The following is a 27494-nucleotide window of genomic DNA, read 5'->3' as shown; positions in this document are numbered from 1 at the left end:
CTCTGTTTGCTCCGATGAAATATGTCTTGACCTGTGAGTGGCATTTTTGAAGAAAATCCTCTCTGCTAGTTCAAGGTGGCATTGTCTTTCTGTAACATTTTTTGTACTTTTCATTTTGATGCCCTCAGTCTGATTTGACCCTGACATAACGAGTAGCTCACCTAGCTAAAATTGAGGAAAAAAAGTGGTTTAGTGCTACCCTCAGTTTTGACATTTCATGACCGTTTATGATTTTTAGTGGAAGCACACTAAAGGTTTTTGTTCTGATTTACACTATGTTAGGGAGTCCACAAGAAGCAAGGCACAAGACTCTACATTGTGACACACCAACTTGGTCATTAGAGAACATCTCTGTACTCCCCAGATCAGATTACAAGAGTGCAAGTAAGGAATATGCAATCTTCAAATTGTAAAAAATCGGCGGGCCATTGATTTGCAAACTTCTCCAAGACGGCCACCACTTTTTTATTGATTTTGTAAGATTTGTGCGTAATGGCATGGTCAAGTATTGATTCAAACTAACACGTTGAAAAAGATGATACAAAAAGGACAATATCGATATTGACTCACTGAGATGTAAAGAATATGTATGGAAGGATCAACAGAAGAAAACATCTTTGTGACATCTTGTCCAACATTTACAGACTGTAATTTAAATGCACAGCAAATTCAAGAGGTACATGTATAGTCATCATTAGTTGTTCACAAGAGGAATTCTGCCAAGGTTTCATAAAAAGCACAAACAATACTCTGTAGTATAACTAGGTGAGGTTTGTGCAAGATCTTTGTGCGTGTGTGGATGAACATGCTAAAAAGTCATGAAAAAGTCAAAAACTTTAAAGCAAGATTTTCAAAAAGTATTTGGAAAGAAAAAAAAAAGCTTTCAAAAGATTAACTGAGAAAGAATCATATTTCAAAATTTATGAATGAAAAATTCAATCATGAAGAATGGAAAAAGGTAATCAGTGATATTTCTTCTCTCGGATGAACTTACCAAAAATATTGATAGGTAAAAAATTCAAAAAGTACATGAATAGACAAAAAATTATGTTATAGCTAGAAAAAGTACTAAGTTTCCATATGAGATGATAAAATCTGCATAGAAAATATGAATAATATTAAAAAGGTAATGAATGGATATATTTTATGGTTATAAAAATTTGATGACTTGTGTATTGCTTGCACCTACCGGAACTTGATATCGCTGTTTATTTAGTGAGATACACACGCCATAAGGACACACAGTGAGAATGATTTCACATGCATTGTAGTACATGTAGTAGGAGACACACAGCATATGTATACAGATAGTAGTTGTATGCCACACCATCCAGCCGGGAAGGTCATTCACCATTGAGGGTCAAAGGTCAGGAAGAGGTCAAACAAGTCACAAAACACAACAACAGTGCAGGTGTGGATTTTTGTGTCCAAGCCAAGAGTAGAGTGCAGCAGGAAGACACGCAGTGTAACATAGAGAGCAGGTTGCCGTCGTGTTGGAAAGAACATTGAAGCAAAGCAAACAGCATGTCAGCACAAACAAGGTTACGGTATAATCAAATGTCTTTAGTTGTGCAAAATGTGCTGGTGTGATAATCTGCATGAAGTATATGACTGTGTTCGTGATCAATGCACTAAAATACTGCAATTGCCATATTATTTATCATTATGTGAAATTTTGATTTGAGAGTGCTTGGATCTATCTTTTGGAAAGCCTGATGCATAAAGTATCCAATTGCTATGACATGCTCTCAGGAGACACAAAGTAATATTCAAAGAAATTTGGAAATGAACGTTGCACGTTAGAATTGCAGTATCTTTGAAAACTCGTAAGCAGACGTCAAATTTCAAAGATTGGTGATGTACAGTTATTTCCACGACTGTAAACAGTAATCCTGTAGTCTGATGCATGTTTAATTCAGAATTCTGATTCAAAACGAAAGATATAAGTAAAAACTATCAATATCTTTCAGATATACATTTATCTAGTCCATACGCAAAAATGTTATACATTACTTTGCTCTCTTTGAGGACAGCTAGATATTCTAAAGTCAAAACCACCACTATCTATTGGCAATTAATAATTTGATGATTTGGAACTTTCATAAAACAGAACAAGACTGATGATGTGCTGTGAGTTCATGCAAGCTACTTTCTATTCACTTTATTCTGGTGGTTCATATTCTACCGTCAGCATCTGACATTGTGTCAATATGGGAAAAGAATGAGCAAATATGATGCAATTGTTCAATTGTCATAAGCTTATGAGAAAGCCTTAGAATTACTGTTCGTACATGAGAAAACTGGAAAAATTTATATTACTGAATAAAAATTAAGCCAGTATGAAGCGTACATAGCATTTAGCTGCATAGTATTATTACGAAGGAACTGGTCAAACTGACAAAACAGCAGGAAGTCTACATTATCATGATGTCCACCACACCGAATAACATAGACTCCCACTTTCTGTTATGATTCAGAAGTCATGGGATAGTAATAAACCATAGCAATCATCAAATTAAGACGTGTCTGTTTATCAATTTGTCTATCAAAGGTATATTGTAGAAACAATTGATACGTAATAGAGGATGGCAATGGAATACATGATTTTTGTGATAAATAGTGTTCCACTATAATTTTTCCATAATGAATTTGGAGGAAAACAAATATATTACACAATCAGTTGCTCATCATAATTTTTATTCAAGTCACTGATAGCAAAACATTTCATGAGAGTCTGGATAAAGAATTGTTTCAGGACAGGTTTTTCAGTCCTTTAGGCTGCAGAGGCTTTTATGGGCAACAGCCTGAAGATATTTACCTCGTATCTTAACATATTTTACTTTTTCCACTTTGGAATAAATTGCTTTCATTTTGACCATATCCTTCCCTGCAAGGTTTAATTATTACTCTAGCAGCATGATTAATTTATTTACAATTACGATGTGAAAATCAGAGCTGAGATCTTACCGTATCTCGTCCATCATTGTACTGTACAAAGACAGCATGTTCTTTGTCATGTGCATCTTGGATATCTTTACATATTGTTTACAATGTCGAGTCACAAACTCAAGGCAAGGCTCGAGTAACCAGTCAAACAGTAACTGCAGAACAACAAAAAAGTTGAAAAAAATTGTCAAAATCAAATTAGAACACTGAAACTGTTGACAAATTCATGGAACATGAGTGAATTCCATGTGATATTATACGTATCTTCTCCATGAACATTAATTAAAACTTGGTGCGCCTTTTATTTCTCACTAATAGATTTCAATTAAATTCTGGAAGTACCAGGAAACCCCATATAGGTTAATATTGTCAACAAAAATTAGGGTGTCATCATGAAAATTTTTGAGATATCCAATCATTAAAATTTATGATTTTTCATATTTAGGCATAGGAAAACAATCGACTGAATAATTAAGAAATAACAGGGCAGAATTTAGTATTTCCCGCCAATAGATTATCGAGGGATAAGTGACCAAAAAGTATATCAAAAAAAAAAAAATGGGGGTCACCACCTTAGTTCTTTAGATATAGCCAAAAGTTCTAAAACCCGGAGACTTTGTTGTTGAAGTGCGCCCTCTGGAGGCAAAGATGAGAGATTATGTTTCATAATTTATGGCAATATTTACATGATATACTCTTAAATTGTGAAATTTTTGACAACTTACAACGATAAAATATGTGACATAACAAGTAATTGCATCAATAAAGCCTTTAAATCATGTTTACTTCAGCTTTTGAATGTTACTCTACCGTGACAATCATGCATGTAGGTATCACTTTGCTTGAATATGTTGAATGGAAACATGATTGAAAACAAGGGAACATTAGTAATAGTGAGGTGTTTTCCTATCTTGAACTCAAAAACTCCTAGACAACATTGTTAGACTGAATTACCATCAGTGTATTGGTGAATGAATAAAATTTTATTCATCTCGAAAACTAAACTACTAGACAAGTCTGTAACGTATAAGAAAAAGCTCTCTTTATTCAAAATACATTGTTATCATATTAGGTACCACTGAAGTGATCAAACAATGAATCAATAATTTTTTTTGTTTTGGGCTGGGTCATGGCTACTGACTGTGGCGAGCACGCGACGTCGCAGTTGTATTCGGGGTACATGTTTACATTTTTTCAAATGGATTAGAATTGGATAATGTTTCTTGAATACATGAAATAGGTCAGCTACGAGGCATATAGAACTTAAATTCACTTACGTTATTTGGGAATCAATATTATTCGTGGATTTTAGATTTGGCATCAAATTTGTTCATGTTTATACATAACATACGTACCCTACGTAAATCTCAAACTGTAATATACAGATGTGCTGCTACGCTACTTACAAGAAGCATGCCTGTACGCCATTGAATTCGTAACAAAAAAGAAACATGAACGGGATAAAGTTCATTATGTACCTTGTTCAATTCTTCCAATTTTTTTTTGAGCTTGATTTCGCCTTATTATATAATTGATTTTCTGGAAACAAATTTTCCCTGCCGTCGCAGACGCAGACTGTTGCATATGCTGCCATCTTGACTGGCCTCTATAGTGCGCAGAATACGTTGCGCACTATAAAGGGCGCACCAAACCTTAAAACTTGAAAATGCACAAATTTTTTCTGATCAATCAACCGGAAGACACACAATGGCCTCCATTTAGGAATAACACAACCAAATTAGAGTTGTGGTGAGCTGTTGAATGGACAATGACTTACTTCAATCATTTGTTTCTGAGTTGGAGTGATGAAATCTGGCAGTTCATGCTGTATCCAGGATGTCACCAAAGGTTTTGTTCCTAGCTGAATTGGTTCCATATAAATCATTCCGCATCTATTGTTATGCACATATTGAAGGAAAGCACAAAAAGTGGTTGCAATAAAAAATGCATGAGGTGATAATAGAATTTATGAGTAGATAAAACAGAAAATATCAAAACACTGGCCGAGTCAGTTTTTGTTATCATGACCGGTAGCATTTTCTTAAAATAGCAAGTCCTGGGTTCAAAATGGCGTTTATTTGACTGAATTCACGATGCTCTTAATGATTTAACATACCTGTATCTTTCAGATTCCACTGAATGATAGGGATGGTTTATGAATATGAAAAACGTTACACAGTAGAGAGGCACCACTTATTATTATCAAACTTTATTTACTGTTGATAACTTGTTCAGCTAATAAGGCTGATCTTTTACAAGGTCGACAACTACTACTGCGTATAGGAAAACCAAGACAAAAAAGAATGCCACCTAGCCACATCAGAATTTACTTTCAATGAAATATTAGAAATTAGTTATAGTCAATTACCTGACAAATCTGTTGAAAAATGTAAAGATTTTGAAAGAAAGACACATTATTGATCAGCAAAATCAGCAAGCACATTACACATGTTAGCAGTGTTTACAAAATCAGAGTGATTTGCATATTATTGGTAAACCAACCTGCTGACTGTCGCAGGAGAAGCTTGTTCCAAGTCTGCAGGTTCAAATATCATGTTTTGTTTGGAATTCATCTGGATGATTTCACCACTCATCAAGCAAAGCTGTCAACATAACAAAATATAATTTATACAGAGTTTTGCCAGCAAAATATTTACTCTTTTTTCTATTATTTCAGCAGTAAAATATCATTTGAAATAGTATTGAATAGCTAGTAGTGAAGCTACATGCAACACTTGGCACATGTTTAACAAGTGTCCTTTTACATCCAAATAAGAATCTTTGGAAATCAAGGATTGTACATTTCCAATCCAATAACTTTGTTGATTATAAAAGTTGCAGTCGCCTGTGTATATATATCATTGGCACTTTTGCCTTGAAGACATGTTTGACAATTAAATGATATTAAAGTGCAGATCAGATTATCTTAGTTTCAGTACCTTTTTATTATCATCAAGGACAGTGTTCATGTTCTCAATCCAGACTGCATCTACAGGACCATCAAAGATGATCCATTTTCTATCCTTGGTTACACTTGATGCGTGTTCACGGAAAGTGTTGGCAAGTACTCCGTCAGACCATTCATGGGATACAGGATCAAATCTACCATACAGCTGACCCATTGTCACAGCTTTTGGGTTGATGATGCGATACTCCACCTTCAATTAAACCATGCAGGTAATCAATCAGGTGTAAAGGAGAATATTTAGAAGTGGCCACTAGAGGGCAGTAATCACCCAGAATGACAAAAAAATTTGAGGTGTTTGATGTTGTCCAATCAAATTAGAGATATTTCTCTGAATATTCCTGAACAAATAAAGTACTGTTTCAAAGTAACTATATCACGTGTTACTTTGATTCCTAGCTTGGATAATTGTTCCCTTTGATTTTGCACCAGGGACATAACACAGTACATTATATAAATGAGCGCAAAAGCAGACAGGATAGACATTATCAAGCAAATTCAGTTTTCCATTTTTTCATGTTTGTCTTTTCCATCTTATTTCCATGGTGCAACTATGACTTACAGCATTTTCCTCCATAAGGTTGTTTTTGTCCAGGTCTCCAAGGGAGGCAGCCAGTGCTTTGAAGGCTGAGGTCTTCCCTCCAAGTGTATCACCAACAATCATCAGACCATGACGAACCAATATCATTTCATAGATCTGTGGCAAAAAATATCAAATTAATACACAAGCGATTTCAGTTTGGAATGGAGCTGTAAGATCCATTGTGAAGTGATCAAAAAGTGTATTTACTTATCGTAATTTTTATTTCTTCTATTTTTGCTATTCATTTTTGGATTAAAACATTCAGTACTGATCACAACATCAACCACAAGAGCTGGTAGAATTCACATTTTACATCATGAAGGAGTACAAAGTTGGAAAACGAAACGTAGAATCAAACAAGTCTGAATTTCACTTGACATACTACCGGTATATCTATAAATTGAAATCATAACGTGAGGCAAACCTGTAACAATGTACAACAGTTTCTACAGGAAATTCCCATAAGCATGAAAAATACACAGATTATTCAAGCATTCGACATTTAATTGTGAGAAGATGCTTCATGACCAACACAGAGTCAGAGACGTTCATTCATGACAACTTTGACTCAAACTGACCTGTATGATTTTCTCAATAAACCACGGTACAGCTTGTAATTTCATTTTGGTGATATTGTCCACTAGGGCTTCTTCCAAGACGGCTCTGTCAGGCTTGGGTAATTCAACACCAGGGAACAGGTCTGATATGATACCTTCAAACAGCGGGATGTCTTGTGACAAGAACTGTTGAAAAGAATTAGGGATAGGAAAAAGGAATGTCACAATTTACAAAAGTTTATATCAGTCAATACTTCTGAATCGTCAAATACAGAACTTGATGGTGATTCACAATGACACAGGTAGAGTTGATGAATTTATCAGATGATGTTGCAATATTCTGAGGACAGTCAAGCTTTACTTCATCTTTAATATCTAAATAATGAACTGACAACTATATAAATGATCAGTAAGGCTCTCGAGCTGGTAATAATTATTGTGAAATAAACAGAAACAATCTATTTATAAGTTTCAAAACCAGATGAACAAATTATAAATAAATTTTGTCAAATTACTATGTGAAGAAGAAAGTTAAATGAAATCGCTGCATCTGTGGAGTGAAAGACAAGATGATAATTCAAGGTTTTATGAGTTGAATGGCATATCTACCTTGGGTAAGTTGACATCATTGATAGATCTGAGTACAAGTTTATCTTCACTGATGTCTGGATATTTCAGTTTCAGATTGCCAGCTGCTGTCAGCACAGATTTCACTGCTCTCATTCCATAGTCATAGTGATGTTGGGATGACAACTGGAAAAGTGATAAGGATTATTGAGAAATGCAATCTTAGGTTGAGTTTAAAGCAATCTTGAAATAAACTACGTTTATTTTATAATCTAAACATATTTTGAAACAAGCGTGACATCATTTTTTAAGTTATGAATTTTCTTGGATTTAGAATAACACCTGTTTGACTTACATGTCAGCATTTTGACCAAAGTTTACATACATGTAAAAAAGTATAACCAAGCGAGACACATGCACATGTATCTTGACAGAATGTGTGCGATAGTATACTTTGAGCTTCAATAGGTCATGGTAATTTTTGCAAATATTGTGGACTATGTGGAATTTGGGATTCTGGCTCACCTGTTCTGAGCAGAGTCGATATGTGGCCACAATCTTAGCAGCCAATTCCCTGGCATTGACAAATCCCATGGAGTAGAGACTGATCTCAGCAATCAGTGCATAGTCAGGTACCATCATGGCCACTGTACGGAATAGTACCTACAGAAAAATATCCATGAAACACATTATAATTATGAAGAGTATTTGAAAGTGAGAATGTTGTGTTATTCTGGATACTGTGTTACCAAGGCTCTGTACAACAGGTACATGAAACAATGGTACTGTATCTTGCTTTTTGTCTTTTTTGGCACGGAAATGTATCTTCATGGGTAGTTTTAGATGATTTGGATGGTGACACAATGCACTTTGAGTCTCTGCATGTCATAGGTATCAGAGATCACTGAGAAAAAAAATGTAAAAGACTTGTGATTGCAGAATTGCTAACGAGCAAACCAAACAGTAGCTAATATGGAACTTGTGTATGGAACTACAAAATCATATAAAGACAGTTTACCTTGAGATTATCTGGCAGTTCGGCTCTGCCTGCATAGCCAGGGTTCATTGTGATAAATATGGTACAAGACGGGTCTAGGGAAATCTCTGTTCCTTCAAATACAAATGTGTCCACCTGCTCCGCTATCGCTCTCTGAATGCTCTGTATTTGCTGTGCTACCACCGATAAAACCTGAGTTGTGAGACAAAATGAAATGTTAGACTCTCCTATCATCTTTGGTCTCAACATAGAATCAAAGAACATGTGATAGCATATTACTATGGAGAGTGATAAAAAATTTTCACAAGTGAATGAAAGTAAGCTGCCTTAACTTTGACTGTACATTTTTGTGAGTTAAATAATGGACAAATGCCTAGATTCATATCCATATTATGTAATGTAAACAAAATTACAATGTTTTGTAGAAATGATTTTATACAATAAAATGGTAAATTCGCTGTCAGTATATTACTATGCAGCCACAGATTGAAAGGAACATCAATGAGATTGGAAGCCTGAATTTCAGAGATATTCAATCCATAGACTAGTCATACGTCCTTTGATATTGTTCATAATCAGGAACATGTCATACTGAACCTAGCACAAATAACTGTGTTCCTTTGAGGCTGATTGTTATCACAAATTGCCATTTACTATCACCCACTTTTCTATGAGTCAATACATCATACTTCTGACAGGTAAAATATCTGGTACAAAATTCCCTACTTTCTGCAGTAAACAATAATTTTGCTACAACAAATACCAACATGTTATTTCCAAATCCATGTGACATCTCTTGCCTACTTACAGACGACTTCTTCACATCAAACTGTCTTTATGACAACAAGAAAAGATTATTAGTATATTAAATTTCATCTATAAAAGCTTACCTCCAATTCAATTCTGTTGAATTCATCAAAGCAAGCCCATGCTCCAGACTGTGCTAATCCTTTGAAAAACTTTCCCATGGCTTTGTAGTCCAAGCCATCTGAGCAGTTGAATACAACACACTGAAAGATATTATGTTAAATATGAATCTTTACAATTTATGATATATAATTCCATCATTTTCTTGCAATGCAATTTGTCCATGAAAACAGATACTAATACAGAAAAGACATACTCTCAACAAAATAATCTTAACTTTAACATCTTTGAAAATACAATAGAAACATAATGAGATTTCAATTCTGCTAATTTATAAACAGTTCTTGTATTGACTATAAAGTTACAAGAATGACTTGATAATGTTTTGGGATTTATGTCATTGTTTGTCATTATGCCATTCTCTTTCTTGAATGGGTCACAGTACACTTGAACTGACCTGTTTAGCCATAGCCTTGGCTAAATCTTTACATGTTTCTGTTTTTCCTGTTCCAGCCGGACCTTCTGGTGCACCACCAAGATTTAGCAGTAAGGCACCCATCAGAGTTCTGGCAAATACAGGGGAGAGAACAAAATTTAATATTGATCACCTTATCTCACCTCACCTTACACTCACTCACACACCACTGACTCAAGAAATTCTCTCTCGGACAAGGAAATTCTACATGCTAAAAGTACTGGTGTAGAGATGAGCACAGAAATGTTCATACATTCAGAAACAGACCCAAAGTGTATGAGTTAGAGAACACACCAAAGTTCAGATTCATACATTTCCTTGTGTCATCACAGAATGACATCACGACCCTAACTAAGTTGAGTAAGCATGAATGATATTGGAAGTGACTTACCTGTAACATCTATCTGTGAGTGGCGTTATGACCAGTCGACTGGTGTTACCTAGATATTCATATCCATAAGGTACCGTTGTTGTAATCATTCTCACCATAACTCTGTTCTCTTCCCAGTAGTACCTCAGTTGACTGATCCATTGAAAGCTGGCTGGATCTGACACTTTCAGCTCTTCCAAGCGAGCCACCACATCCCTGGCTGTATAGTGAAATTACAAGAGATGCTCAGTACACACTTGATGCTGTTACACATGTACATTACTTATCATCACAGTGACTATGTTCTACAGACCAAATAGGAAAACTGTACACATATACTGTATTGTTGATTTCTCATCATCCTTGACAAAAAAAGGTGATACAGTGGTGGAAAATAAACTTGTCTGCTATGTTACATAGACAGTAACTTTTTATTTTTTTTAAAGTTTAGTCCATCATCCAACGGGCGCTAGCCCATTTACAGGATTAGGTACCCATAAACCACTACCTCAATGGAGCACTGAGGAGTAAAGTGCCTTGCTCAAAGGCACAACACCGAGCCTGAGTCTCGAATTCACCGTCCTCCGACAGTGAATCCACTACTCTGGATCTGCCTGGACTTGAACCAGGTCTCGAACTCCCCATCCTCCGATAGTGAGTCTGTTACCCTAACCACAGGTAATGTGAAATTAGAAAGTGATGTAGGTCAAACAAATACAATAATCATTTCAATAATGATTCTTTTTTTAAGCCTTCATATTTTTGTAGTCATTGACAATTGCATTTCAATGTTTTAGATTACCTTTTCGTTTCTCAAGATTTAAAAGTGACTTTGTAATAAGCTCATATGTATTAAGAAAAAATATCAATGTTACAGTCAAATACTTGTCTGCAATTTTTCCTATTCAAGCTATGTGAATGCACTGTGTTTGCTTACCATGGACATCAATGACAATAAGAGCTTCTAGAGTGATTCTGTTCATTGTTGTTAGTTTGCCTCTAACCAGTGTAACTATCTCATCAATCTGTTTATTGCACGTTTGTAAATACCTCTGTAGACCACCTTTTTGAGGAATTGCCTGCAAAACATTTTGCAAAGAGATTTCAGAACAATTTACTATGATATACATGTAGCTCACATGGACACATGCATCTAGATGTACCGATATATTATCACAATTTTTCACAAGGCAAAATTGTTTCAGCGAATCAATTCATGACTTGAAGTTTGTAAATGAGTGCACAATCTCATGTGATGTTCGTGGATAATAAAGTTCAAGCACAAGTGGTAGTTTTTCTCATAGTTTAATCAGATTTGTCATTGTTGCTCTGTGCATTTGTTTATAGTTTCTACAAGCATAACGTCATAACTCAGTAATAAAATATTCCTTTACTCTTTCATAACCTAAATGTGAACAAATAAATGATAGACCACCATATTGATTTGGGTTTGAAAGTGTATTTCCATACAAGATTCACAAAGCATTTTACGCATGCAGTGTAGTCACACTGTATTCACAGTAGCAAAAAGCTTTCACAGCAGCTGTGCATCAAAACAGCAGTAATAACACATGTACACACACACCTTGGATACATCTACTGTCCAGTGTATATTACTTGATGCCAGGATAACTTGACCTGGCCAACTTAAAACCCATTCTTTGCGAGGTGTTTCAGTGTACGCCTTCACTGCTTTGGCCATCACTTCTCGTATACTTCTTTTCATCAACTCTTCCACCTGAGGGTTAGAAAACAAAATTTCATGTATTTAACCTTGCACTACATTATTCAAAAATATCTTGCTGACAGAAAGACATTTGAACAATGAAAGAATAACTAGGATGTTATTTGAACAAACAATTAAACACATAAACCTATGAGAGAATTTCACATACATAACAACAAGCAGCAAATAAATATGTGAATTACAATTATCTTCTTCACGTTATGAACTTCCTCCATGGCAAAATTTTGTGTCTTTTTTGATGAATTTTTTCACTTTAATTTCTTCAAACATTAATATTTAAGCTGTCGCGTCCATAGAAAATAGGGTTGTTGGACTTGTTCACAGGAAATGTCAATGACTTTGAAAGTTCATCTGATCAAAAATATTTTCATAAATATTTTGAAACTGTTTCAAATGATAAGAATTTGTAAGCCTATAATTCTCATGACAACCTTAAAATACAGCTTCTCTTAAACAACCAAATCCTCTTGAAGTTTAATGAATCTCCAATTCCATTTGTAGCACTGTCTCCGAAGAGAGGGTTAAAGGTGTTCATAATTTTACCTGAATGAGCCATTTTTCAACCAAGCCATGCGCGTCTGCTGGAATGATCTTATTTGCAAACTGCACAACTTCTTTTTCAGCAGATTCCATGGCAACGATTTCTTTGTCCTCTGTAAATGTGAGTTTAGCGATGCCCTCAAAGCATTTCTTGAGATGAGGTTGCACACGCAGTGGGTCTTTGGTTTCGGAGAGAATTTCAAGTAGCTCATCATTGGACAGGAAGAAGAATCTGGAACGACAAAAGTAATACGAGTTAAAGTTGGTCAATTGAAGTCAAAATAGTACAGTGATTAACTTTTACAGAGTTGAAACAAGAGTTTCATATCCAAATTCTTATTCATTCTTTCATTCATTACCAAAGTTGGTTAGATTGGAATTAACAGAAGTGTTTACAAATTATTCGCTGTGTTCATAAAACATCAGACAAGCTATATGTCTTGTACTGATCAATTTTGTCAAAATGAATAAAACCATACAGTATTTCATTTGGAGACTTGATTTGGAAACTTTAAGATTTACAAATTAAATTATTATAATGGAATAGAAAAAGATCATAAATATTGATCCATCTTTGTCTTGATATCTTTCTTATCCTGATCATCAACAACTGTCGCATATCTCTTTCTTGTACAATAAACACAGAAAAGGGAAAATCTGTTGAAGAATTCAGTTTTTTTGTAGATCAGAAAACAAAATTAAACACCATCATTACAGATAGTAAAATCAGGAAAGTCAGACACACATACCTTGGGAAGAAAAGTCTTTTTTGTTCCAGATAGTCATTCAATCCTTTCTGTATGTCTTCTAACAAACTCTCAGCGTGCTGCAGTTTTTCTAGCATTTGAGGTTTGGCCGTTACTTTCAGTGCCTTGGTATCATTCACTGAATGAGTCATAATATCTCGCCTGTAACAGACAAAACATGATGTATATGAATAATAATTGGTTCTTATATAGCGCAGATATCCACAAGTAGATGTGATCAAGGCGCTTTACAATTATTATTACCCCTAGTCACTGGACCTAATATGATACCACTCAACTCCCTGGGGAGCAGACAACAGCTCACATGTGCAGCCAATAAGCGCAGCAGAGCTAAACGCACACATAACAACCTCTGTCCTACCAGGTACCCATCACTCCTGGGTGGGGAGAAGCAATGAGGAATAAAGTGCCTTGCTCAAGGACACAACACCACAGCCATGCCAGGGCTCGAACTCACCATCCTTTGATCGTGAGTCCACTGCTCTAGCCACTGGCCCATGATGCCTCCAAGAAATGACAAGAAACCCATATCAGGGTATTGTGAAAATTGAAACTTTTACTGACCATTGAATATGATCTACCCTGTACTGATCCTGTAGAAGTATACAGCATAATGAACACTTGTATTCAAGGTTTCATCGTAATGTCCTTGACCCTCTGAATATTTTGTAGATGTTCAAAAAGCGATATGAGTTTTTGAATTTTTTTCCTGGGTATCATTCAACAATGAAATTTATGAAGTCAGCTTTACTGCACTATCAATGGTATGGGTGTGTTACGGTATCTTTACTGGAAAGAATATCAGGTATTAAAATACACATGACTGTGTACTTTCATTACAAAATATTTCAAAATAGGCACGATAATGGGTCTTCAAATAATATACCAAACTGCAATTTAAAAAGTATATTTAAATACAAATTCATGACACTTTGGAGATGAAAAAATTGGAAATCCACTTATTTTAAAGACAAAATGTCACCAAACTACATGTATGTTAGAGCAATAAATCCTGTTTGTGTAGCCTTTGGTGGACATACAAACTCGTAAAGCATCCCTCTATGGTCACTTGAGCTAGTAAGTGGTATTTTATTGCCCTCTAGGCTCTCATTACTTTAATGTGTACAGCAATCAAAAGCCATGATTTCTGCACTTAAGTGAATGTGAAGAGATTTCATGAAGTTCAAAAAATGCTGCTGTAGGAACTTACCAATTGCCATCAACATCGGTAAACATTGCACCTTCTACGGGGATCTGCCGGCGTATGTCCTCTGAACCAAAGATAGGTTCCAAGTACAGCCAGGCAGCCTGGACTTTCAACCATGAGTCAAGGATTGCTTTAATACGATGCTGGAAATATAAAATGACAAATGATCAGCTTACCAAAGTCAACACAGCAATCAGACTGGCTATGCTTCTTTCTTTTACTTTAAATTTGTGCTTTTTCACTAGAAAATATACAGATTTACAAACATTTATATGTTATGCTACTTGTTTACTTCTCTGATTCTGAATATTTCATCTATCATATCATATGCACTATGTACACTGCTGGAATATGTTATGAATCAAGACAAAAATATTTCTTGGACTTATTTATTTGGCTAAAACAGAACTCGAAGAGGGGTTTAAATAAGCCAAACCACAGACAGTCAGCTCAGGAATTATATTTCTTCATATAACTTACCAATCTTGCTTCCCACTCCTTCACTTCTTCTTCAAACGGTGCGATGAATGTTGAACCCCTCATAGTGGTTGTCTTCACTATGTGGTCTTCAAGTAACACTTGTACATCATCAATGGCAGACAGGATACTAAGACCAGTGTCTTTGTAAGGCACAAAGTTGAAGTGAACAGTCTCCCAGTCTCCTTTCATTTTGCTCAGGGCCTGAATCAGACAGTAGGAAGATTAGATGGGCAATGTAAAAGATTAATCCTGGAGATATCATTCATACAAATAGAATACTGAAACTGAGCCCTGAAACACAGCATATTGGAAAAATTTAGAAACTTTTATGTATATTAATTTAAAATTAGCTGTTTTGGTCGTAGCAAAATACCTACCCAATTTTTGGGTCAAAACAACAAAACATGGAAGAATTTACAGTTTTATGAAAGATTACATGGGCACATCTATAAACACACTGTAAAATTTATATTTTCAATAAATATTTATTTTTACTTCTGATAGTATTTTGCACTGCATGATGACTAGAAAACATATATCACTACTGAGATTAGTTTGAGTAAGTTCAGTGCTGTAGTTGAAATTCACTGTACAGATTTATAAATGTAAAACTGAATGACCTTGGGCCTGAATCAATACAGGTCTCTATACACACATTAATAATGCAAATAATGTTGGAAAATGTCAATGAAGATCAACCCTTTGAGTGCTGTAATTTTCCTCACCAGAATGTTATTGCAAAATTTTCAAATTTGAATGAATTTTTTGTAATTTTTTTATAATTTTGGACAACATTGACATTACTTTTCATTGGCTACACTTTTTGATCAAAATTCTGCGAAAAATCTAAAAAAAGAAGTCTGGATCCCAAAAAAATTGGCTGGGTTATATTTATAAAGGAGACATAAGTTTACTTTGGTGTTCAGAGGCTTAAGTAAAATCTGTCAGCGTCATATAAATGCATGTATATCAACAGACACATAATATTTTACCTGTCAATCCACGATGCAAAACTTACAAAATGTAAATGATGGAAATAGTATCAGGTTTATGACCATAGTACTGTAACATGAGTCTGTAGAATGACTGTGAATGGACAAGCCTACCTTTTCCAGAGCATACTCTTTGCTTGCCTGGGAGCTGATCTCACTCAAATCTTCCAAGTATTTTTCTAGATCCATTTGCAGCATGTCTATGAGAGGTGTGTCTTCTGCTGGTTTCATATTGAAACCAACCTATGGTAAAAAAAACCCAATTTGCCATCAGTTGACATCTTTCTTTAAGCTATGCCAAGTGTATTTATATCAGAAATTGTAATTTGTACCGTATACCAATAAATGAACGAAAAGCTCACATAAAATTACAAAACTTACAGCATATCTTATGAAAGCTTAAACACTTTACTTTGCACTGTTACTGATAGGAAATTTGTCACAATAAGACCTTCAAAATTTGACGTTTACCCTAATATTGCAATGAATCTTTTCATAGCAATATGGTCAATCAAAAAATCACATTATTAATGTAACCACCATTTTCATATGGACAACAATACTGTATGCAACTTAAATTTAGGTTACATGCTTATTTACTTTGCAGTTCTTGATCAAAATTAATAACAGAATATCGTTACAGAAGGAACCAACATGAAATTTCTAATGGCTCACCTTTTCCGACATTGCATCCCAGTGCCTTTCCTTGATGCCTGGATTGCACAGAGCGTTGATCAATGGCATGTTGATCTTGAACTTCTCCAGCTTTGCCTTGATGGTTGCTGCTGCCCTCATTGGTCCCATCATCTCAGGATGGGCAAAGATCTTAGTCAGCTTGTAACTGGTACGCCACAGGTTTTGGACCTAGAGTACGTTGAAAGGACACAAAGGACAATGCATGCTTACAGCAGAGAAATAGGTCATATGTATTTGAACTGACTGAACAAAAACAATAACTTGGCATGACTAAAATTGACTAAGGTGCTTCATCTTATGCTTAATATGGCAAACATTTTGTTTTGAGGGACATGGTGATATCTCATATATCAGTATGAATTTATAGATGTTGATTGATTCCAGGGTATGAGTAAATGAAATAGTGGTCAAAGTCAAATACTCACTTTGACAGAGTTTTGATTACACCCTATCATTACGGTGTGGGGTTATCATTTTTGAAGTACATGTACGCTGCACACTTGCCAACAAACTTGACCTCTGCAGTGCATCATGGCAATGACATAAAGACAGCATGAACTTCAAACTGACTGTGTGCTAAGTTCTATCCAAAACCATGAATGCCATACAACATGAGAACATAGGACGGCATCTGACTTTGGTGCTCACAGACCTCAATTTAAAGCACAAAATACAAACTCTATGCAGATTTTAACTTCTCTCTCACCTCTTCTTCAACCTCCTCAGCATTGACTTGTAGCAAAGGTCCATTCATCCATTTGTCGTACATTTCATGGAACTTGACCGCAGCGTTCCATAGCTTGTCATAGGGCTCCTTGGCATCTTTGATATCCTCCAGCTGGGTGTATGGACTTTGGACACCAGTGTCAAGTAACATTTCCTCTCTGTTGATTGCCGCTTTCTGGGGGGTGGATACAATGACAGTTTTCAGATAAATGAGAAAAATGTACGCTAAACAACATATTAATTTAAATTTGTAGTTCAGTAACTGCATACTGGTATATCATGTATAAGGGTTATCATGCATTTCAGAAATTAACTTTCCACAAGAGTTAAATTTTACTGAGAAAATAAGCATAAATAACACAGACTGTATTGCAATAAGACTGAGATGATAGCTTTCTCAGTGATTTTGTCAACTAGACAGTGGGGCTGTAAATATTATCAGCATTTCAAGTCATTCCACAAGGATTTAAAATGTGATATCAATGGGATGGTAAAATTTTCACAGGATTCATAATAAGCCATTTACCGATGTGTACATGTATGTTGTGTTTTCCTTATACTAGTAACAATACTGCATATACACAGGGTACATGAATCATACTTTAATACTGAGACACATACCCACACAAACATACATACAAATGCCCACGGACACACCCACTCATGTGCAACAATCCTTCAACTTTAATTAGGGGCCCAAGCCTACCGGCTGGGCCCCTATTGGTTTTATAGGAGTTCAACTTTCTTCATCTTCTTATTTAGGGGCCCAAGCCTACCGGCTGGGCCCCTATTGGTTTCGTAGGAGTTCAACTTTCTTCTTCTACTGCTTCTTCTTCCGCTCTTTTTTTGTCGACCTGGAACTTGAACACCGCTTACCGCAAACTTCTGAAACTTGCAGGGCTAATAGGTACCTATGAGATCTCGTGCACCTGGGTATACAAATTTCGATTGGTCACGTGACCTGGCGGCCATATTGGATTTTCCAAAAACCTAAAAATGGCTTCTCCAGAAGACCCAGGGGTCTAGTCGATTTGAAATTTTTTGTATAGCAAGCTTGGCCTAAGGTCTTAAGAATTTGCCAATAAAATCGCATGCGGTCACGTGACCTTGGCCGCCATATTGGATTTTGCGAAAATCGTGATTTAATCTTTAAAAATCTTCTTCTCCAGAACCAAAACACCAATTTGACTGAAATTTCACATGTAACATCTTAAGTGTGATCTCTTTCAAGTTTGCGAAAGGCGTTTTGATCGGTCACGTGGTTTGGCCGCCATATTGGATTTTGCAAAAATCGTGATTTAATCTTCAAAAATCTTCTTCTCCAGAACCAACACACCGATTCGACTGAAATTTGACATGTAGCATCTTAAGTGTGATCTCTTTCAAGTTTGCGAAAGGCGTTTTGATCGGTCACGTGGTCTGGCCGCCATATTGGATTTTTGCCAAAATCGTGATTTAATCTTTAAAATCTTCTTCTCCAGAACCAACACACCGATTCGACTGAAATTTTACATATAACATCTTAAGTGTGATCTCTTTCAAGTTTGCGAAACGCGTTTTGATCGGTCACTTGGTCTGGCCGCCATATTGGATTTTGCGAAAAATCTGATTTAATTGTTGAAAATCTGATTCTCCAGAACCAACACACCGATTCGACTGAAATTTGACATGTAACATCTTAAGTGTGATCTCTTTCGAGTTTGCGAAAGGCGTTTTGATCGTCACATGGTTTGGCCGCCATATTGGATTTTGCGAAAATCGTGATTTAATCTTTAAAAATCTTCTACTCCAGAACCAATACACAGATTCGATTGAAATTGGACATGTAACATCTTAAGTGTGATCTCTTTCAAGTTTGCGAAAGGCCTTTTTGATCGGTCACGTGGTTCGGCCGCCATATTGGATTTTTCGAAAATCGTGATTTAATCTTTAAAAATCTTCTTCTCCCGAACAAACATCGAATTGACTGAAATTTTGCATATACCATCTTTAAAGTGATGTGTTTCAAGTTTGTGAAATAGGTTTTGATCGGTCTCGTGGTTTGGCCGCCATATTGGATTTTCCGTAAAATATTAAATTCCAAGTGAAACGTACAGTAACTATTAGATGATGTTCAAAATCCTACTTTTTCAAGCTCGAATTTTGCACATAATATCATTATTGCAAGATTTTTCAACCATGTTCACCGCTTGGGCCCCGCCAACGCTGCTTGCAGCTTTAATTCTTCTTCTTCTTCTTTTCGTTCTTCCGCTCCTTTTTTGGTGACCTAGAACTCAAACACCGCTCACCGCAGACTTCTAAAACTTGCAGGGCTAATAGGTACCTATAAGATCTCGTGCACCTGGGTATGCAAATTTCGATTGGTCACGTGACCTGGCGGCCATATTGGATTTTTCAAAAACCTAAAAACGGCTTTTCCTGATGATCTAGGGGTCTGGTAAATTTGAATTTTTTTCTGTAGGAAGCATGATCTAAGGTCTTCAGATTTGATAAATAAAATCGCGTGCGGTCACGTGACTTTGGCCGCCATATTGGATTTTTGAAAAATACCCATTTAATCTTTAAAAATCTTCTTCTCAAGAACCAAAACACTGTTTGAGCTGAAATTTTACTCTTGTCATCCTTAGAGTGATCTCTTTCAAGTTTGCGAATAACATTTCGATCGGTCACGTGATTTGGCCGCCATATTGGATTTTGCGAAAATCGCAATTTAATCTTCATAAATCTTCTTCTCAAGAACCAAAACACCGTTTGAAATGAAATTTTTACTCATGTCATCCTTAGAGTGATCTCTTTCATGTTTGCAAATATCATTTCAATCGATCACGTGATTTGGCCGCCATATTGGATTTTGCGAAAATCGCAATTTAATCTTCAAAAATCTTCTACTCAAGAACCAAAACACTGTTTGAGCTGAAATTTTACTCATGTCATCCTTAGAATTATCTCTTTCAAGTTTGCGAAAAAGATTTCGATCGGTCACGTGATTTGGCCGCCATATTGGATTTTGCGAAAATCGCAATTTAATCTTCAAAAATCTTCTTCTCATGAATCAAAACACCATTTGAGCTGAAATTTTACTCATGTCATCCTTAGAGTGATCTCTTTCAAGTTTGCGAAAAACATTTGGATCGGTCACGTGATTTGACCGCCATATTGGATTTTGCGAAAATCGCAATTTAATCATTAAAAATCGTCTTCTCAAGAACCAAATACCGTTTGAGCTGAAATTTTACTCATGTCATCCTTAGAGTGATCTCTTTCAAGTTTGCAAAAAAGATTTTCGATCGGTCGCGTGATTTGGCCGCCATATTGCATTTTGCTAAAATCGTGATTTAATCTCTAAGAATCTTCTCCTCCAGAACCAACACACCGATTTGACTGAAATTTGACATGTAACATCTTAAGTGTGATCTCTTTCAAGTTTGCGAAAGGCGTTTTGATCGGTCACGTGGTTTGGCCGCCATATTGGATTTTCCGTAAATATAAAATTCCAAGTGAAACATACAGTAACCAGCAGATGATGTTCAAAATCCTACTTTTTCAAGCTCGAATTTTGCACATAATATCATTAGTGCAAGATTTTTCAACCATGTTAACCGCTTGGGCCCCCGCCAACGCTGCTTGCAACTTTTATTTGATTCTGAATTTAAGATCAACATCAATAAAAAAACCTGAATCAGTATAAATATTTGATTGGCCGGCATGCAGAATCAATATTATTGCTGCTATGTCTCACTGCATACAAATCAAAGTTAAATTTTAATGGTGCATCCTAAATTACACACACTGACATTTGCACAGGAAATTGCATTTGAATATTTCACGTTTTTCCTCCATGCACCTGCTCAGTACACTAGGCATGCCATTTAGGAAAGTCATTGCCAATCATGAGAAAACCACTCGGACGGCAGCACCAGGGAATGAAATCAAACTGATGACGCTGAGAGGAACTCACTTCTTTGTAGAAGTCGTCCAGCTTTCTGGAAATATCATGCAACTGTTGCAGGTAGTTGTCGGCTTCCGACATTCTGTCTTTGTGACGGAATGCTTTCACCTGCGTTGCGATTTCATCAATACGGAATGAGAACTTAATTTGCCAATCCAACAGCTTCTGCACGGCGATGTCATGCTCCTTTTGGAGTTTCATCTCGCTGTTAATGAGGGAAAAAAAACAATAAAAATAACATTAATTTGTTTTTCTATTTCTTGACATAAACAAGACAGTGCTTAAAACTTACTGTATTTACCAGTACTTGTATGTATCACAATTTTGTATCTTAGGAAACAACATCTCCCTATGCAAATGTATATTTAACACAATCATGGTGCTTCATGAATTTAATTCAATATTTTTTACACATTACATTATATTTATTGCATTATTGTCTTTGTGTTAATGAAGCTTGGTGCTATTACTAATATCAAAACCATTATGATTGAAAACTTATGTGAAAAAAATTAAAACAGATCTTTTTCACATGAAAGATAGGATGCAGAAATGATCCAATCAGATATGCACACTTGTATGTTACTGGAGCTTGAAGAAATCCCATACTGGGACAGTTTGAACATTTGTTGTTGCTATATACACAAATCACCAAACTAGAAAACTACTCCCCTTTTCTGTTTTTTCGAACACCATAAATACTACAAATCAATACATTTTTTGAAATGGGTTTGTGAAAATAGAAATACAGCAACTTGTTGTTCTTAAATACAAAGCATGTGGAAGATGACTCACTGATTACTTCGGTCAAACAGGGATATAAATGTACCTCACAAGAGTCTGAGGTCAGCAACGCGATGTAAAACCTGGTGATGAGACTTACCTATTTCTGATAATAGGTATTACCCTGTCAGACCAAGTGAAAGTGTTATCATTAAGGAGTATATCATCCTTTGGCAGATAAGCATAGTCCATGAGGAACAACAAATTCTCAGCCGCTATCTCAAGTTTCTCCTGTCAAAAGGCAATCAAATGAAATATTTAAAAATTAAATATGTATTCTCTGAAAAAAGGGAGGTTTTTAATCAGTTGCTGTTGAACTTGGAGTACACTGAAGTGACGCTTTATGATATCAAGTTTACAATTACCAAACACAGATTTATCGTCCAAACTGAATAAAGTATAGTAATAAGGTGATGATGAAAATATTTCACCCTTGGGAGAAAAGTACAGAGCTTCAGTCGACACTTCAAAACTGAAACTGAAAACATGCAAAGCAACTGATATACGTAGAGGAATAACGAGCAGTACCGGGTCTCCATATTATTACAATATGTAAAGTTGCAAATTTGGTTGCCATAACTGATTGTTGGGTTAGCCATTATCTATTACAGTGCATCTAACGTTCACTATCAGCTACTCTTTTTCTGTCATTCAATCCTCACTGTATTGTTATCATTCTTTAAAATAAACTATGCCAGGCTGTTCTAAAGTCCACGTCTTCCTCTACTCTTGTACTTACTTTCAGTTGCAGCAGTTCACCAACTCGGAGACTGTCAGTGTAGTCTTGTAAATGCACAAGGGCCTGGGTTGTTTCAGGATACGACGTCACTTTCTTCACGATGGCATCGTACTGTTCACAAATGCTTCTGTTGAATTTCCTGCTGGTCACCACAATCTTGTTGATCATGATGCCCGCCAAGTCTCTGGCTCTTTCAACCAACCACTAGAATCATTCAAGAAATGATGGAATTATTTGTACACTTGCTTTAAAACTTACATCTTCCAGAGAGCATGTTTCACTGTAACTCTAAGCCACTGAGCACTGTTTAAAGTTGGATATTTGGCGCTATACAAATTGCAAGATAGATAGATAGATAGATAGATAGATAGATAGATAGATAGATAGATAGATAGATAGATAGATAGATACATACATACATACATACATACATAGACTCTTCAGTACATGTGCAGTACCAGTCAGTTATATGCTTTTTGGTGAGCAAAATAAAATGGGAAACCTTTGTACCAAAATAAAATTGTGTGAAAATAACAGCAAAAGTGATACAGCTAAACACTTGATAAAATCTGATGAAATTTTTTGTAATTCTCTCTCTAAAACAGTTACTCATGGCTTTATTTATATATTTTACCTCAATTTTACAAAACACATGAGAAAAGTTAGTTATACCACTAGACCGTGGAGTACATTTTTAGGAAACTAATTAACCTTGTGCAAAGAGAGATACACTTACACTGTTGATGTCATTGCAGTCCAGTAAAAACAGATGCATTGGAACGTAGACTGGCAATGATCCAATCTCCAAAGCCATGGTTTTCAGCTTCTCAATCTCCCTGACATAGTTCCTGAGATGTTGATCTCTACTGATGAACTTCTCAACTTGAATATCAGAATCTTTAGATAGCAGGTATTGATAAGGTACATACTCTGACTGGTACCTGTTAGGGTTCAGCACAGAACACAGTTTATTAACCCTTTGAATGCCAAAAAGTCAATTTTTGTTGCTTTTATAGAATATACACAAGTCAAATTTTTTCAGATTTTTGCCAAAATTTTGATAAAGAACTGCAGCAAATGAAATATGATGTCAACTCTGTCAAAAATTATCAAAAAATTACAAAAAATTCCTAAAAATTGGTAAAATGTTGCACTAAAATTTTGGTGGGAAAAATTGCATTTCTCAAAGGGTTAAAATTGCCTTGTTCATCTTTGCAGACAAGAGCTATCTACAAATGTTCATATGTGTGAACTATTTGCAATAGCAGTAAAAATAAGATGAATAGCTCTTGAACATTCAAAACATGATTGACACATACCAGTATTACAAAAGGCTCTAAAAAACAGGATTAATTTACAACTGTAGAATTCCCAATACGTCCATTGGTACGGTATTGTACAATTTATACGTACACTACAATAAATGTTGTCCTAATTTTCTTATAACTTAAACCCCTGCTTGAAAAGATTTGTGAAGGCCGGGGATCGAGATTAACTACAGTATTAGGAAGATTATGAGGTGTTTATGTCATTTGTTCTCCTTTGAAATTGCAATCGTTATGTAAATATGTTGCTAGATTTTTGGAACAAGTTCGCAGGGGAGTTAAAAGGTTTAACTCTGCAGTTGAAAACAATGGCATTTGACCAAAATTTGGAATCACAAAAGGTTGAAATTCACCTAAGTAAGACTTGAATCATTTCAGTTAATATCAGTTGCCATGGTTGCAAAGACAATACAGCGGCAGTGCACGTCACCGATACAATGGGTATTTGCAAATGCTAATGGATGAAAGCACATTGTTGACTCGATGTTGCAACTGATCATAGGAACACAAAATTGTGGACAAAGCAAAACTACATTCCTACTCATAGATTTCTTATTCTAGGGAGAATCCCTGTTGTGTTGACCCACTTTAAGTGAAAGAAACACCTGTTGTTTTCCCACGACAGATATGATCAAGTTTCATATTGTGAAATATCTGTGATATGATACATTACAATATTCCTTGATAAACAAATATCATTTCTCTTATAAAGCTGCTTACTTTTAATCTTGTGGCCCTCCTCATAAAAGCAGTGACTAAGCTATTTTGAGTAATGAGGTTGCTAAGCTACACGGACTTTCTCAATAACGTATGCTCCATATTTTAACATGTGCATTTATGGCTACGTGTTCTGTATACACAATTCAAAAATTTACATGCAAATTGATGTTTTAAATTGAAAAGAGATCAACTTAGACCCGAACACCTGATTGAAATTAAACTTCAGGTGCACAAATGCCAGCCTGCCTTATTTGCGTTTCTTGTTTTCCCTTTATTGAATGGAAAAGATTAGAGGTTGATTGACGATAAAACTGGACATGTCATTAAGTGTCTCACAGGCGAATGCAATCACAGTTGTAACTATGGGAGAGGAAAACACATGAGCAAATATGCTATTAGGTGGCACTGAAGGAGATGGATTTCTGATGAGTTGACTGCTCAAACTCTGCATTGAGGAGAACTTGGGATGTGTGGAGAAAAAACACTTTTAACAATGCAAATACTGGAATTTCCAACACCACATTATGTTTACAATGGTATGTATATTCAAAGCCGAGTCACGTAGCGATTATCATTACGCCACTCATGAATATTCATATAGACAGTATAAATAGTCCTAAGACAATAGGTATCATGGTCACTCGCTAACAACGGAGCTCTGGGCCGGTGCAGCATGGATTCTCGCTCTGTCTCAGATGCAGCCAAATCGTTCGTCGCAGCGCACGGTCGCTCCACCAGCGGTTCTAGTGTTCCTGCACCCGTTCAACCTGATGGTGCAGGCCCGTCCAAGTCTACTGCATCCACTCCTGGGACGACTTCTGCCTCCCAGCCTCTTCAGGTAGCTTCACCTGCAGCAGAGATCTCGGTCAAAGTGAGTATTATTCCTTTTTTAGCTCTTTGTCGGCCGTGGAACTCCCTCTTCCCTGTTCCTTTTTCTTCTTTTTGGCTTTCGTTCGTTTCTGTTGGCCTTTGTGTCGCTGTTCCCGTGCCGTGTCGGTTTTCCTTTTTTCGTCGTTTCCCTCGCCCCTTTCGTGTTCCTTTTCTTTCTCTTCGTTTGCGTTTCGTTCCACGGCTGGTCTTCCTGCCCTCCCTCTTCTCGCGTTTTTGTCTTCTTTCGCAGGTGCAACACGTGTCTGAAACAATGGGGAACAAGTGTGGCTCGTGTGCTGTCCCCTTGCTTGGTTCTGTCGACGGTCTTTCTTTCCCTTTCCTTTCTCCCTTTTTCTATCTCCCTCCCTTTCCTTTCGCTGTCCTTCCTTTTTTCCCTCTTCTTTGTAGGCTCCATGGGTGTGAGCATTGCTTCCCAGTGGCGTGCTAACTAGTGTCTGTTAGTGTTAGTGGGTTTGGTTTGCACCTTGGGTATAGTATTTGACTGTATTGAGACGGCTGCTACATGGTCAAGAGAAATTTTCCGCGGTGAGGACACCTAAGTACAGTGAGGTACGCAGGTAAGTGGTGGCCGAGGGATACCAGAGCGATGAGGCTTCTGGCGCGTGAGAAGCGATGTGGCTCCTGGTTTGTGAGAAGCGATGAGGCTTCTGTTTGTCAGAAGCGATGAGGCTTCTGGTTTGTGAGAAGCGATGAGGCTTCTGTTTGTCAGAAGCGATGAGGTGTATTCTTTGTGAGAAGCGACGAGGCTTCTGCTTTGCGAGAGTCAATAAGGCTTTGATTAAAAAAAAAAAAAAAAAAAAAAAAAAAAATTGAGAAAAGTTATGAAGCATTTGTCAACAGCTTGAGCACTGTTCCGCAGTGACGTTGTCTTGAGTTTGAAAGTCACAGTGGTCTCACAGGTGGAAAAAAAGAAAGAATTATACCTATTGTATTGAAGGCGTTTCCAGTCTTGAGATCCTGTCTTGTGAAGGTATTTGAGCTATCGTCTCACACACATGTTGTGTGTCCTTACAGGTGCCTGCCCAGGATACTTTGCAACAGCTGCTGCATAAGGTGGAAAAGTTGCAGCAAGCAGCGGACTCTGCCAATGTGGATGAGGCCCTCCAGAAGGTCATGGACCTGGCACACCTGTCGGCGACCCGTTACCAGATTATTAACGCCCTCAGAGTGCTCGTGGATAGGGCTACAGCAGCGAACCACCAGAAGCTGAACCGGTTCCGTGCGGTTTTATCCCAATTTGAAGCAAACGAGTTTGGGCGGGACGCGGGAAAACTGATAGTGCTCCTTCTGGGCAACAAAGAGGAGGAGGAAATAGCCTCAAAAGTCGGAAAATTCCTAAAGCATACGAGGAATCCGCCCGTCCATATCCAAGCCCTCGCCAACAGGGCTTTCGGCAACAGAAACCAGACGTCAAGTGCTATGTTTGTGGAAATCTTGGCCATGTTGCCAGAGACTGCCCTGACAAAAAGCAATGAAATAAATATACATAATGTGACCCTTGGAATGATCTGACATCGGACTTGACCTTGATTTAAATTTGATGTATTTAAGTTATTCCATTTATCTTGTGTGTAGTATATATTGCAGAAAGTTAAAAAAAAAAAA

The 27494-nt window shown here is 36.5% G+C and overlaps 2 protein-coding genes across 18 annotated transcripts in view; one reads left to right on the top strand and one right to left on the bottom strand.

Moving 5' to 3' along the window:
* LOC139135649 (dynein axonemal heavy chain 3-like) overlaps positions 1–27494 on the bottom strand; it is a 121375-nt gene that overhangs the window by 57700 nt on the left and 36181 nt on the right. For 15 of the 17 annotated variants that reach the window (XM_070703154.1, XM_070703155.1, XM_070703164.1 and 12 more), the window contains exons 12-37: positions 23690–23894; positions 22954–23157; positions 22315–22445; positions 21441–21636; positions 17463–17657; positions 16736–16924; positions 16175–16303; positions 15069–15269; positions 14592–14731; positions 13364–13522; positions 12618–12846; positions 11913–12065; positions 11265–11406; positions 10349–10547; positions 9940–10048; positions 9506–9625; positions 8637–8807; positions 8144–8281; positions 7661–7804; positions 7073–7237; positions 6474–6608; positions 5886–6104; positions 5449–5549; positions 4724–4838; positions 2968–3101; positions 1190–1204 (exon numbers count right to left, since the gene is read on the bottom strand). In XM_070703154.1, the coding sequence (XP_070559255.1) occupies positions 1190–1204; positions 2968–3101; positions 4724–4838; positions 5449–5549; positions 5886–6104; positions 6474–6608; positions 7073–7237; positions 7661–7804; positions 8144–8281; positions 8637–8807; positions 9506–9625; positions 9940–10048; positions 10349–10547; positions 11265–11406; positions 11913–12065; positions 12618–12846; positions 13364–13522; positions 14592–14731; positions 15069–15269; positions 16175–16303; positions 16736–16924; positions 17463–17657; positions 21441–21636; positions 22315–22445; positions 22954–23157; positions 23690–23894 (4038 nt within the window). The remainder of the gene's footprint in view (positions 1–1189; positions 1205–2967; positions 3102–4723; positions 4839–5448; positions 5550–5885; positions 6105–6473; positions 6609–7072; positions 7238–7660; positions 7805–8143; positions 8282–8636; positions 8808–9505; positions 9626–9939; positions 10049–10348; positions 10548–11264; positions 11407–11912; positions 12066–12617; positions 12847–13363; positions 13523–14591; positions 14732–15068; positions 15270–16174; positions 16304–16735; positions 16925–17462; positions 17658–21440; positions 21637–22314; positions 22446–22953; positions 23158–23689; positions 23895–27494) is intronic. The other 2 variants (XM_070703156.1, XM_070703158.1) reach the window with 1 other exon arrangement.
* Positions 25568–27461, top strand: LOC139135651 (uncharacterized). Its single transcript, XM_070703172.1, has 2 exons — positions 25568–25869; positions 26904–27461. The coding sequence occupies exons 1-2, from the start codon at positions 25672–25674 to the stop codon at positions 27399–27401; spliced, it is 696 nt and encodes a 231-aa protein (XP_070559273.1). The 5' UTR covers positions 25568–25671; the 3' UTR covers positions 27402–27461.

This window comes from Ptychodera flava, chromosome 6, assembly GCF_041260155.1.
Source record: "Ptychodera flava strain L36383 chromosome 6, AS_Pfla_20210202, whole genome shotgun sequence".
Taxonomy (NCBI): domain Eukaryota; kingdom Metazoa; phylum Hemichordata; class Enteropneusta; family Ptychoderidae; genus Ptychodera; species Ptychodera flava.
The sequence above is the reverse complement of the archived record's forward strand: the minus strand, read 5'-3'. Positions and strand labels throughout refer to the sequence as shown.